At 46.7% G+C, this 15289-nt stretch overlaps 1 protein-coding gene across 1 annotated transcript in view; it reads right to left on the reverse strand.

Moving 5' to 3' along the window:
• ABCA4 (ATP binding cassette subfamily A member 4) overlaps nt 1–15289 on the reverse strand; it is a 1114059-nt gene that overhangs the window by 738760 nt on the left and 360010 nt on the right. The window contains exons 12-13 of the mRNA XM_078650330.1: nt 10424–10629; nt 8323–8499 (exon numbers count right to left, since the gene is read on the reverse strand). Coding sequence (XP_078506456.1) covers nt 8323–8499; nt 10424–10629 — 383 coding nt within the window. The remainder of the gene's footprint in view (nt 1–8322; nt 8500–10423; nt 10630–15289) is intronic.

A 15289-nucleotide genomic window follows, 5' to 3' on the forward strand; every position in this document is an offset into this window, starting at 1 on the left:
CGAAAGTGCAACGCAACTCCAGCAACGCTCAGGGGGGCCTATACTTATTGTGCTGCGTCACTCCTTATGCCTGCTTCAAGCAGGCGTAAGGTTTTGACGCAGCGGGGTTGTAAAAGAGACCTTGTAGATTTCACTGCGTCACTTTTACGAGGCTTCCTTGCGACGGAACGCCCACCCTGCATACATTATACCTGACGCAGGTATAATGTAGCGCAGGGCTTTACAACTAGGGAGAGGTGTCACGTTGTAAATATGTCGCATAGTGGCATATTGTTTACGCTGCCGCTGAATCACCGCAGTGACGCACCGGTCTCATAAAGATGTCGCAAGGGGCTTGTAAATCTGCCCCAATGAGTGCACTCTAGCCCCTAAGCTCTGGTTTAGTGAGTCTCAACATTGAGATCACAGACAGTATTTATACACCATGTACAGGCCCAACCATTCTACCACTGAGGGAATCTCTGCACCAAAATCATGGGCCGTCCTTGTTCACAGTGCAAACACCCAGCAGAGTACACTCCGGTATCTACTAACCATCCAAATTTACAAAACAGGCTACAGCTTTTCCAACAGGCCTACCGCCCATCGATTTGATAGTGACATCCTATCGTATGAGCAGGCCTGGAAGTGAGCTAACCGACACAGTGCTCAAGGGCAATGTAAAGCTTAAAACAAGCAAGCTCAGGGTAGAATAGTTTGGCCTAAGCCGCCAATCACGGCTACGCAGGCTAGGGCCCAGCCAACAAGATGGAATGGGTGCAAGACTGGTTATCACGCGGAGCCACTGGCATGCGTTGCACACGCTTGTTGTGCTGTTTATGCTAAAAGCCCACCTACGGAGTGCCCTAACCAGTAGCCAGGAATACTGAGTTTACTGGTATAGTTTGATAACTCTTGCATTTACTTTATCTATCTGTGACGCCTCTCTGTGGTGTCAGTCACTGCTGTAGCGAATGATGGTGCAGCTGTGTTCCACTACCGCCTGCGACTTTCACAAAATTAAATGCAAGCCTTTTTGAATATACATTTTCTTGTTCACAGTTAATGGTTTCCAGAACAGAAAGATTGGAAGTATTTTTTGTGTCATTCCAAGCTCTTTGGTTGTAAAAGACCTATTGTGGGCTTGCGAAGAACTTTTGTGGGTCTATACCCCGCACATTGCTTACCACTGGTTAGCTTTACTGTCGCCCTTATCTACTTGCTTCTTTTTCAGAGGCTTTCCTTGTCCCATCTTGTGATTGTGCCATTCCTGGGGCACAGCCTCTTTACCATCCTTTTGCTTGGCTGATTTGTATCGACCCACAGGTCATTTCTAAGGACCTCCTTTTTTCTTTTTTGTTAAGCACTCCATGAGAGTGTATGTATTACAGCTCTCTCCCTTGTGTCCTTTTCCACCCTCTATATCCACCTGCGCTCCCTGTTGCTCTTTCCCTTGTGTGCTTCCTCAGCACCAGTGTGGATCTCTTCCTCCTGTGCTCATACTCCCCTTCTCCTCCCTGCAAAACACCCCACCCTGTGTTGCTCTCTCTCTCGTGTGCTGCTCGCGCAAACATGCTGCTCTCCAATTTTTGCTTCTCCCCTAAAAACCACCCTACCCTTGCTCATTATATTACTCTCTCCCCCATGGGCTTCGCCCACACTGTTCTCTGCTGCTGTCTCCCTTGAGTGGTTTGCTGCCCCACCCTCTATGTTGCTCTTTCCCTCATGTGGTTCCCCATCCCTTGCGTTCCATGTTGCTCTCTCTTTCGTGTCCTTCTTCCTCTGCAAATTTCCCACTCCGTGTTGAAGACTCCTTTGTGTGCTTCAACCCCCAAAAACATCCTGCCACGAACTCTATGTTGCTCTCTTCCTCATGAGCTTATCAACTCCCTGAAAATACCCCGGCTTCGTGTGGCTCTCGCCCATGTGTGCTTCCCTTGGCCCTGCACTCCCTGTTTCTCTCTCCCTGATGTGCTTCTTCTGTCCCCTGTGAGCTATGCTGCTCTCTCCATCGTGAGGTTTCTCCCCCACAACACCCACTAAACAGTACTGGGAAAGCTAATAGGTCCAAAAGGAAAGACCTATTGGCTTTGCAAATGCTTGTTAAAAATATTGTTATCACAGTGAGGCACAGTTTTAGTGCAGAGTGGTGCCACCTTCAACTTATAAGGTGATGCAGTGATGCACTTCCCATGTCCCTTGCTGTAACACAACAGTGTTTCATGCAGCAAAACATCACACAAGTGGAAGTTAACATTTTGATATTTTTTGCACAGAAACATTAAAGTGCAATCGGTTAACAAAATTGCAGGAAATGGTTAGTTTGTAAAAAAAAAAAAAAAAGTGCAGGAGCTATGGCAGAGGGCAGCTTGCACCAGCCCATCTCAGTTGCTAGCGCCGCCTAAAACAAAACCAACAACCATGAAAGTGGGGGGAGGATGTGACGTAATGGCCAGAGCTGCCGACTACAGACCTGGGAACGAGGTTTGAGTCTCGCCGTCGGCTCAACATCCTGTGATATTGGGCAAATCCCTTAATCTCCCCGTGACTACTATAAATGAATGTGTCCTTAACTGGTGCTCAAGTGCCGGTACTGAGCACCAGAAGCCACTGGCTCAAATTAAGCACTCTTTGCAGGATATCATAAATAAATAAATAGAAAAGAGAGAAGGTCTTAGTTAGTGACAATCTCAAAGGCGGGCTGGTGAAGGCACAAAGGAGGAAAGGATGCGCAGTGTCTTATGGAAGGGAGCGAAGAATGATGGGGACAGATTGGGGTAAATCTGAGGTGGAAGGGTGGGAAGGCATGAATGAAGCAAGAGGAATTGGGGTGGTGGAGAGAAAGGTCATAGTGGGGAGAGGAAGAAAAGGTGGGTGGGGGACATGAAGAAGAGGTAGGGCGACTGAGAGAGCTCAAACGCAAGTGGGAGAAGGGGCAGTGGAGATTTCTAACCAAAGAAAGGATCATTGGGGGAGGAAGAGTAGGTGACAGGATAGGGAGAGGAGAGTCATAAGCAGGGGACAAGGGCAAGAGGGTGTGTGGTTAATTGGCACTTTGAGTAAAGGGCATTACAATGGTTTGTGGTTGAATTGGCCACCCTGATGATAAGTTTTATACATACAGCTTTCTAAGGGGCTTAGACTGTCAAGCACCAGGAAGGGTTGTAGATCATCACTGAGGAGACTGGCAGGGGCGTGGCCTTGATCCTCTAAATTGCACTAACAGAACTGAACAAGCATTTACAATGCAACGGTTTCGCCTTTGCCAAAGTTAGAGCTATTGGCATTGTAAATGACAATATTTTTATTTATGTGTTGGTTTTGAAAACAGATAAATAAATGGCATTGTCATTTACATTGCCAACAGCTTAATCTCTTGCAAATGTAAGACCTATTGTACCCTACTGGATTTCACTGAAGAAATTCAGAGTCTGGTCTGCAGGTGTCACGTGACAGATGCCCAATTGACAGCTGAGGGGGTTAAATCGTGCTGGGGTGGCACATTAAGGCAACGCTTGCTGAAAGCACTACACTACCCTACTGGAGTGTCAGTCTTTTTGGACATGGTCCACTCACTCATCTTGCAACAGGAAGCTCGCCACCAGTTCCACAAAAAATACCATCAATAAATCTTTCCTTTTTAAGGGTTGGACATTTCAGTTGGCGTCTGCTCTCAGTCACGCTCGTCTTGTCGCCCATTGTCAATCACGCGCCTCTCTGTGCCTGGCTGTCAAGTGCCGGCGCCATCCTAGTGCGCATCTTCAGTCAGCCACGGTGTGCTAGCCAACCGAACTGCATTATGGGATGGCATGGTGGGTTAAAGAACCTGTTTTACAAACATGTGTCCGTGCTTGTGAGGAGGTAGTGCACCTGTTGAGGGAGAGAGAGTGTGTTTGCATATGTGCGTGCATGCATGTGTGTGTGTGAATAAGCACTTCCAAGATTTAGTGGGACTAGAGTTTTTATCTACAAATCATTGTTTTCAGCTGTGTTCTAATGGAATCAAAGCAACACTACACCCCCCATAATGCATAGTGTGATCACATAAAAGTACAGAACTGGAAAGAGTGTCCATAATGACCAGCAAGACGGTTTTCACCCTAAGAAGGATGTGCTTCAGTCTCCAGTGCCACGGGCGAGTGGAAACACACACTGTGCTGGTGGAGAAGTAGAAGAAGTACAAGTGTCCATAGAAGAGAAGTAGAGGGGATGCACTCTCCATTCCCTATGCACTCTCCACTCCCTATGCACTCTCCACTCTCCACTCCGTATGCACTATCCACTCCCTATGCACTCTCCACTCCCTACGCACTCTCCACTCTCCACTCTCCACTCCCTACGCACTCTCCACTCCCTACGCACTCTCCACTCTCCACTCCCTACGCACTCTCCACTCTCCACTCCCTACGCACTCTCCACTCTCCACTCCCTATCCACTCTGCACTCCCTATGCACTCTCCACTCTGCACTCCCTATGCACTCTCCACTCTGCACTCCCTATGCACTCTCCACTCCCTATGCACTCTCCACTCCCTATGCACTCTCCACTCTGCACTCCCTATGCACTCTCCACTCCCTATGCACTCTCCACTCCCTATGCACTCTCCACTCCCTATGCACTCTCCACTCCCTATGCACTCTCCACTCTCCACTCCCTATCCACTCTGCACTCCCTATGCACTCTCCACTCTGCACTCCCTATGCACTCTCCACTCCCTATGCACTCTCCACTCTCCACTCCCTATGCACTCTTCACTCTGCACTCCCTATGCACTCTCCACTCCCTATGCACTCTCCACTCTCCATGTACTCTCCACTCCCTATGCACTCTCCACTCCCTATGCACTCTCCACTCCCTATGCACTCTCCACTCCCTATGCACTCTCCACTCCCTATGCACTCTCCACTCTGCACTCCCTATGCACTCTCCACTCCCTATGCACTCTCTACTCCCTATGCACTCTCCACTCCCTATGCACTCTCCACTCCCTATGCACTCTGCACTCTCCACTCCCTATGCACTCTGCACTCTCCACTCCCTATGCACTCTCCACTCTCCACTCCCTATGCACTCTCCACTCTCCACTCCCTATGCACTCTCCACTCTCCACTCCCTATGCACTCTCCACTCCCTATGCACTCTCCACTCTGCACTCCCTAGGCACTCTCCACTCTGCACTCCCTATGCACTCTGCACTCCCTATGCACTCTCCACTCCCTATGCACTCTCCACTCCCTATGCACTCTCCACTCCCTATGCACTCTCCACTCCCTATGCACTCTCCACTCCCTATGCACTCTCCACTCTCCACTCCCTATGCACTCTCCACTCCCTATGCACTCTCCACTCCCTATGCACTCTCCACTCCCTATGCACTCTCCACTCTCCACTCCCTATGCACTCTCCACTCTCCACTCCCTATGCACTCTCCACTCCCTATGCACTCTCCACTCCCTATGCACTCTCCACTCCCTATGCACTCTCCACTCCCTATGCACTCCCTATGCACTCTCCACTCCCTATGCACTCTCCACTCCCTATGCACTCTCCACTCCCTATGCACTCTCCACTCCCTATGCACTCTCCACTCCCTATGCACTCTGCACTCTCCACTCCCTATGCACTCTGCACTCTCCACTCCCTATGCACTCTGCACTCTGCACTCCCTATGCACTCTGCACTCTCCACTCCCTATGCACTCTGCACTCTCCACTCCCTATGCACTCTCCACTCCCCACTCTGCACTCCCTATGCACTCTGCAGTCCCTATGCACTCTCCACTCCCTATGCACTCTCCACTCCCTATGCACTCTCCACTCCCTATGCACTCTGCACTCTCCACTCCCTATGCACTCTGCACTCTCCACTCCCTATGCACTCTCCACTCCCTATGCACTCTGCACTCTCCACTCCCTATGCACTCTCCACTCCCTATGCACTCTGCACTCTCCACTCCCTATGCACTCTCCACTCTGCACTCTCCATGCACTCTGCACTCCCTATGCACTCTCCACTCTGCACTCTCTATGCACTCTGCACTCCCTATGTACTCTCCACTCTTCACTCTCTATGCACTCTGCACTCCCTATGCACTCTCCTCTCCCTATGCACTCTCCACTCCCTATGCACTCTCCACTCCCTATGCACTCTCCACTCTCTATGCACTCTCCACTCTCTACGCACTCTCCACTCTCTATGCACTCTGCACTCCCTATGCACTCTCCACTCCCTATGCACTCTCCACTCCCTATGCACTCTCCACTCCCTATGCACTCTCCACTCCCTATGCACTCTCCACTCTCCACTCCCTATGCACTCTCCATGCACTCTGCACTCCCTATGCACTCTCCACTCTGCACTCTCTATGCACTCTGCACTCCCTATGCACTCTCCACTCTGCACTCTCTATGCACTCTGCACTCCCTATGTACTCTCCACTCTTCACTCTCTATGCACTCTCCACTCTCCACTCCCTATGCACTCTCCACTCTCCAATCCCTATGCACTCTCCACTCTCTATGCACTCTGCACTCCCTATGCACTCTGCACTCCCTATGCACTCTCCACTCCCTATGCACTCTCCACTCCCTATGCACTAAGCACTCTCCACTCCCTATGCACTCTCCACTCCCCACTCTGCACTCCCTATGCACTCTCCACTCCCTATGCACTCTCCACTCTCCACTCCCTATGCACTCTCCACTCCCTCGAGCTGCACTCCCTATGCACTCTCCACTCCCTATGCACTCTCCACTCCCTATGCACTCTCCACTCCCTATGCACTCTCCACTCCCTATGCACTCTCCACTCCCTATGCACTCTCCACTCCCTATGCACTCTGCACTCCCTATGCACTCTCCACTCCCTATGCACTCTCCACTCCCTATGCACTCTCCACTCCCTATGCACTCTCCACTCCCTATGCACTCTCCACTCCCTATGCACTCTCCACTCCCTATCCACTCTGCACTCCCTATCCACCCTGCACTCCCTATCCACCCTGCACTCCCTATCCACTCTGCACTCCCTATCCACTCTGCACTCCCTACCCATTTGCTGTTAATCACCTTTGCAGCACGTACTTTATGGCCTCTGATGCTCTTCAGCGCTTTGCAGTGCGGTTAGGATATGAAGCGCTATATAAATTCAACTGTAATGCATTACGAAAAATGCCAAACCATGAAAAAACTCCCTGTTGCAAATCTTATGAGCAGTTTTACAAGTGTCTCACGAGGGGCACGAGATGCTTAGCCCATACGAGTCTATTTAGGCCGTTTGGGTACTGGACACCCGCAGTTTTAAGGACATTATTAAAACGGACTGTAAAGTCGAACTGAAAGAATGAAAAGTTATGCATGCTGCAACAAAGGGGATCAGCCGAGCAATTTCACATCAGACAAACCACTGCGGAGTCCTCACTACAAATAAAGGGGCAAAAACTACTTTTAGCGCCCATGCACTTGATGAACAGCCAGATCGTGGCCTGTGTCTTCATCATGTATTTTTAACCAACGTACACTGAATTCACGTGCTCCACCACTAAAAAACAAGCACTCACCTGGGCTTCCTCGCATGGAATGACCAAAACAAACACAGAAGGAAAAAACTCCGCCCACCGCCGCGATGACGACATCGCAGAGGCGGAGAGGGAAAAAATCGCGGGAACGCCCCCGAATCTGGTCCGGCCTTGACGGACAGATCCGGCTCCCAATGGCTAGCCTCCATTTATGGAGCTAGCTAATGGGAGGTGGGGGACGTTCCGATAGCCAATATGGTAAACAAAAGATTTCACCTGCGCGAACTGCTTGCGCAGATCGCCAGGTCGAAACCTAAAAAGCACTCTATAAAAGTTGATGAGTGAAATAAGCTTGCCCTACTGACACAGAGAGCCCAAACTATAAACCAGGCCCAGAATCCCTTGTATTCTTACCAGAGTGGCTGCACCATGCTCCGGGACTTGAGGTAGGACAGGTCCCTCTTGAGTAATATAATAGGCATGATATCATTTCTGGACACATCAATTAGGCTAATTAGTAATTTTGAAACCTGAAAAATCTTATTGGCCTCACAATGTTGTCATGGGTGCACTCCTTACCCACTGAATTTCTATAGTGAGATTGCTGGCTGCCCTTACACACCATGCACTACACTGTGGTCCACCCCTTACCATCAAAGAGGCTCTGTGGTGTGCCCTTACACACCACAAAACGAACACATATGGCTCAGTTCCTCATTGAATGTCTCTGCACTGATATCTCATACTCACACTTCATTCTCGAAGCAGGGATGGGGTATCTGCTGGCTGTAGACCTCAGTACAGTACAGTACAGGCTAATACTCACACATCGTCCACAAAGCAGGGGTAGGGCATCTGCTGGATGTAAAGTCCGAGGGGCTGGTCATTGTGGGTTTGACTTTTGATAATCCCTTGGTCAATGATATCTTGCAGGTACGCGAAGCCACCCCAGATGTACCGCAGATCTTCCACCGGGTCAGCCCTGGGGCCAGGATCCCAGTACCTGGAGGAGCAAGAGAACAGGTGTACAGACATGGATGAGAATAAGCATGTCTCAAAGATGCATTCCACAGCACACTCAGAAAGAGAGAAAAGCCTCCCAGGATTGTTTTTGAGCAGGAAGGTGTTCCTTCCTGCACAAAAAGCATCCTACCTACAACACAAGCCACACAAGGGTGCCTGCGTTGGTGCTAAGCCGCCAAAACAGCACCAGCGCAAAGGAAGAGGACAGGAATGCACGGTATTAAATAAATGCAGCGCATTCCTGCCCTTTCCCTGTGACGCAGGGCAGCGCAGCAAGTCTTCTGCGTTACCCTGTGCCACAATGCTCATAAATATGTCCCATAGTGTTTTGCACGACTTTGCATCAACGGGGCACTACTTGCTTGTAAATTGGGCAGATCACTGCAAGCACCCATTGCTTTTAAAGCAAAGTCTGATCTCCTCAGATAGCCAGACAGGGCTTTGCATAAAAAATAACACCTTCTTTAAGCAAACACTAACAATGAGAAATGTTTTCATTTCTCCAAACATCTCACATATCATATGTATGAATCCTGCACAACACACATGCAAGGTTTGGAATGTTTAAGAATTTGCCAAGCCATGGGATTTTGTACTTCCAGTTCATATCCCTTTCTACACAGCACGAAACACCTCTTTCCCATAGTTCAAAGATTGTGTGTGGTGCTAGGCAGCTTATTTGTGCATCAGCACTGAGGTAGTAAGCGGCAGCAGGCCATTTTCAATAAAAAATGACTCTCTGCAGATTTTTCCTCCTCAAGAAACAGCGCAGCAACTTTGGTTGCACTAAAAACCAGCTCGGCTATGTTACAGAGACCCCAATTTGCCAGGTGTGAGCAGCTCTTCCAGTTCTGCATTGCATTCTGGTACTCGTAGTTTTGCCCTTTTAAAGAGGCAATGTTTATTTCATAGTTGTCCAGACATGGTTTACGATGGACGGATCCATTCCAGATTTTCAGGATATCCATGTGGCATAGGTTACTCACATTAAGGACCTATTTGTGAGAGGGCTGTTAAATTCTGTCCCCTGGGCTCAATTCTCATACGTCAGGACTTTGGTGCAGAGCTGACCAAATTCCTCATGTAATTCCTCATTTTTCAGAGGAAGACTCAGAGTACAAAGTATTTACTGCAGCCAGAAAATATTACATTCGAGGTATAGGTATTTAACTGGTGGGATGAAACATGTCATCTCCTTCCGAACACTTGCAATAGGGTCTAATAGGAATTAATACACAGCCAGGGGATTTTCAGAAAATCTGCGTTGGGTTTGGCCCTCACGAAGGACACCCCTAGTCTATTAATATATATTTGTATTTAATTAAAACTAGGAGCTTTTCTATCAAACATGAACATATTTGCTGCATTAAATTATCGACTGTTTGGGATGGAAATATTTACAGGGAAAGATCCATCAGTGGTGGTTGGTATACTTGAGCAGTGATGGTTACGCCACAATTCATTTACATATACTGCTCATAATACATACTTATATGTTCATTACATGGATAGAATACAGTATTGTGTAAACACTGAGCGCATGAGGGTGATTCTTTTTGGTGTTTTTTCGGCACAAACCCCTCCTTCGAAGGTTTGTGTCTGAAAACCAAAAATGTTTGCTGAGGTAGGCCAAAATAAGGCACCCACTCAGCAACCGCCTCTATCTTCTGTGCAACCCCTCGCTGGTAGATTTACAGAAAGTAATGAGATCCACGCAGGAACAAGGGATCGCATTTTATTGTTGCGGGTCCTCCATCAGGGCGGCAGAGGCCATGGCCTACTCCGGGCATGTCCTCTGCTGACCTAACGGGCAAGCAGGTGAACACCAAGGTTTACATTTCTCTCTACCTTCCAGAGGGTTATCTTCTCAACCACAAATCGGGGTTAAAGTCTTAAATACCAACCTGTCTTTGATTTTGTTGGTTTTTTCCACAACATCGATATCCATGCGGATCTTGTACTTCACGTGTGGCGGCAGCTTGTTTGTCCAAGGGTACATGTCGAGGAAGACCAGCCCGGCCCAAAACTTGTTATCCTCCAGTAGATAGAGCGCTTCATGGGCCAAATGGGACTCATCGGCGAGGCCTTCAAATTTATCCAGGGTCAGACACTGTGGATGAGGAGAACAGAGTGAGAGACCGAGGTGGAAGGTAGCCTTGAGGAGGACAAGCACATCAGAACAGTGTAAGAAGCAATGTTTTTAAAGTGTAATCCGGTCAAAATGGAATTTGTTTTTACAAAAAAACAGCTGTGCAAAAGGAACAGTTGCCTTTGGCCACAAACACCGACAACTTCCTTCTTACCTCCAACCCACCAATCGGTTGGCACTACAAGAGACGCGGATCCTGGTGAAGTCCAATGTCTCAGCCAATGCACTAATAAAATATCAAACTGATTTCGAAAATGCGGTATATTTAGATCTTCCACAGAAGAGGGTTTAACTCCTTTAGTGGAATCACAATTCAGCAGCCAGAACGCTTTTAGACATTTTTTATGAGTGGCCCAGTGTTTGGGGCAATATCTTTCAGACCAGACAAAATTCGACTCCACTGCGTCTAAGTTGATCAGGTGCGATATATAACTCCCAATTGGGAATTTGCTCAAAAAAATAAGGAATAAAATGCAGGTTTGATGCATTAAGCAGCATGTACCAATAACGACTGACCATTTTTCAACCAATAAATTCCGACAGGTTTGTCCTGCTGAAATTTATCAGAGAAAAACTTCTGGAGTGTGGTGTTAGCTGCCAAACTCCTCCTAATTGTGATATGTTAGGTAACAGGAATTACCATACATATGCCAATTACCCGGGTCACTTGTAATAAGGGCCTAGGTGTGACGAATTAAGAACATATTTGATATCATTTACAACCGGTTCACTGGATGCCAATCCATAGAAGGATCGTGTCTAAAACCTCTTGCAACATGTACATGATTTTTCTGTTCATGCTCTTTAAAATGTATTACACATTTCCCTATACCCCATCAAAGATCTGCCTCCCTTCTTATGTTTGTTGTGCGAAATTCAAATACAAGAACCTTTCACTTGAGAGAGTCATTTAGGACAAGATTACAACATGACTTCTTAAGGTGACTTCAAGTCCTTCCAGTTGTCTGGGTTAGATGAAGAATACCAAAAGATTATTTTTGAGTATGTGTTGGCGTTTTATCAAAAATAATAATAGTAATAATGAGTAGGAAAAAAGGAGGACTGTAGAATCAACAAAACCACACCACAACACTACCAACAGTGTTATTGCTAATTAGCACTTATATGTGTTTTGCAGGTCGATGTTATCTCAAATAGGACAAAGGGTTCTTTCTAAAGAACTTCAAAACGTTCATATTTTGCAACCACCTCCGAGATACTTCAGCTACAGCAAATCTAAGAACCGCATGGCAGATATAAACAATACAAGCCTAGTTGACTGTACAACCACAAAAGAGCTCTAGCTCAGTGGCAGCCGCCATAAACAAAGAGTGGTCGGGTGGACGAAGGAAACGCAGGAGGGCTCATGCAGGAGGGGTCACACGGTGGGTGGGTAGAAATACGGGGGGCAGATTTACAAGCGCCTTGCAACACTTTTGCGCTGCAGTTGCGTGACGCAACAGCGGCGTAAAAAATGCGGCAAATTTATAATGTGACGCATTTAGGGAGATGCGTCATGTTGTAAAGCCCTACATGACATTATATCTGCGTCAGATTTAATGTATGCAGGATAGGCGTTCCCACGCAGGAAAGCCTCGTAAAAGTGACACAGTGAAATCTAAAAGCTTTCACTGCGTGACTTTTAGGACGCCACTGCGTCAAAACTTTACGCCTGCTTGAAGCAATCGTAAACCTGGGAATGCGTCAGAACCTAACGCCACCCTAGGGGTGGCATTAGGGAGGTGCAATGAAAAGAAATGAAAAAAATTCTCCTTGTGCAGAATGCAGCACACATAGAAAAAGGAACGTACCTGAATGGATTGATTTTGTGCAGTAAGGTGTCCCTTTCTGCAAAAAATCAATCAGCCCCGCAATGCAGGCACCCTTGCACCATGGTGCAAAGGTGCCTGCGTTGGCGCACAGCAGCCCATTGTGCTCTGATGTAGGGGAAAGGGACAGGAATGCACTGTTGTGATACAGTGCATTCCTGTCCCTTTCCTTTTGCCATAGGGCAGCACAGCAGAGAGTCCTGCGGGGGCTGCCCTACGGCAAAAGACCATAAATAAGGCCCGAAGTGACCATGCATGTCAATTAAAAGAAGCTAGGGGGGCAAAGAAAGTGGTTATGATCTTAAATATTGGTCTGTAGGTGTCAGAATAACTTTTTCCAGGAAACTTGGAAATTGCTGTAGAGTTTAATGGGTAAGGTCAAGGGGTGCTCTAGGCCCTATCTATTGTTACCAATAATTAAGAATACACAAAGGGGGCTTTGGCTCCTCCCAGAGGAGTATTTTTCTCTCACCTCATGCTACTTGCTGTTTAGACTAGCATTCCACCTTCAACTGAGTGCTTGAATTGCAATCAATGTTGCTATAAAAATAAGATTAGCGGCTTTCGGGATTCTACGAGAACGTGGTCTACCAGACCTAAAAGAGACACTTTCAGTGAGAGATAGATGTTTTCTTGAATGGCCTGGCTCACTTTGCTGAATAGCCTTAACCAGAAAAGTTTAAGGGAGCTGCAGGACCAAAACCTATGGAGCCCGTCTCCCTCAGAATTACTTCTTGGGCACCTCTCTCCAATTGAGGGATACATTTTATTCAGACCACATGGCTATAGAAACAACATGCACCTGTTAACAAAAGCTTTACACTGGAATTCTGCGCCCCTAAAACAAGTGAGGCTCAGGGTGTAGTACCTTACCCATTGTTGGTCACTAACATCCAACCCCAAGCCCTGCGGCCATTTCCTTCTTGCTACTTCAATTAGTTGTGTAGGGTCTTGGGCTAAAGCCTGGTACCAGAGTCTGAGATAGAGGTTAACTCCATCCCCCCTAAACAGATCTTTTACTATACCCTTGTAAGCGTCGATATCCATCACGTTAACATGGGCCAGTATTGCTCTTATTTGGGCATACTTAAATAAATGCAGCTGGCTATGAGATGTTATACTCAAATATAATGTCTGGGGGAATTTGAACCCAGGGCCCTCAAAAAGCCCTCCACCTTTGTTATGCCTAGATCTGCCCATTTGTGCTGTAATTTTCTTGTAAATTCAGGTGGTAGGCATCTACAAAGGCCTCGCAGAGTTTCAGCATTAATGCTCGCTATATCCTGACTTAAGAAAATCTTCTACCTGCAAAACATCAGCTGGGATAGCGTTTTATATCTCACAATTTATTTCTGAAGTTTTGGGGCTTTTGCACACCAGATTATGTCATATATTTTAAGTCTTTCAAAATGTGGACATTTTATGTTTGTTTTAATGGACTAAAATGTTGTTCCTTCTATAATAAGCATCTAGTCAATGGTTAAGGTTAACATGACTACTGACATGCCTCATAGTTTACTACTTGAATTGTTTTATTTATTTATTTAGAAAGTTTTGAATAGCGCAAATTTGACCCTAGAGGGTTTTAGAGCGCTTTAAAGAGGGAAACGACACATATGAGGGGGGGGGGGGGGGGAAATAGTGGCAGTGTCATAGCTGTAGACAAAATAACAATAGTTATGTGACGGTATGATAGTCAAGAAAATAGCAATAGTTCCGCAATAAACTTAATGTGTGCAAAGGAAATAGTCAATAGGCGATAGCGAGTGAGTCATCAGCGTGATGGTAGATGCGGTAGCTTAGGCCCCCCACTGGACTTCAGGATAGGTAAGTGTTCATCAGTAGCGCTTTCATTTCCTTTTGAAAGTCAATGTAGATGGAATCAGTCTCATTTCCGTTGGAAGGGAGTTCCAGATTCTTGGGGCGTATCGTGAGAAGGAGCGGTTGTAGGTTTTTGTTTGTTTTAATTTCTTTGGTTTAAGTAGGAGGGTGCTGGAGCTCCTGGAGTTACGGGCACCACCCGACAGCTCAACTTTTGTATGCTGTTATGTTATGAATTGTTGTTATGGGGTGGGTGAGCCATTTATGTTTTTCAGTTCATGTTACAAAACTATCACTTTTATTAAATGTTTGCCTATGCAGTGATATAATCTGATGTACTAAGATGAAATGCTTCCGCATGTTAAAGAAATACACTTGTTTTAATTTTGAAGAGACAATCATATTTGTACATTAAGATTTTTGCATGATTTTTGTACGATGTACTATCCAAACATTTTCATGGCTTGAATCAAGCACTGGCTCGGCTATGTTTTGGCTCGCCCCACTGCTTTGCTGGTGTGCCTACCTCTATAAGCAACTCTGGCTTAGTACATGTAGCTGTAAGTCACTTGATAAAATGATTTGTAAAAGGTGAGGCTGTAAACTTGGAGCTCTCCCTGCATGCACAAATTTGACAACTCTTCATTCAATGTTTCTCCTAGCAGAGACAAGAAATAATGTATGCAATGAAAATACATTTAAAATAAGTGATTGAAGGGCAGGGATTCCAGGCTGTTGTGCTGTACATAACCATAGTCATGAGTTCCCAGGGAGAACTACCAGGCCCAGATGTTACTGGGAGGGTTGCATATTCAGGCAGGTGTTTGGGGTGTGACACCACTCACATGGATTCTTCACTTAATAGTTGGCTCTGTGGACCAGAGACAGGTCTGCTAATTATGTGCCAGGTTTTCTCTTTATTCTCATTTCACTAAGCGCTTTTAACGTTTTCCTTTTTTGGAGTGGAAGAT

This window comes from Lissotriton helveticus, chromosome 1_1 (assembly GCF_964261635.1).
Source record: "Lissotriton helveticus chromosome 1_1, aLisHel1.1, whole genome shotgun sequence".
Lineage (NCBI taxonomy): Eukaryota > Metazoa > Chordata > Amphibia > Caudata > Salamandridae > Lissotriton > Lissotriton helveticus.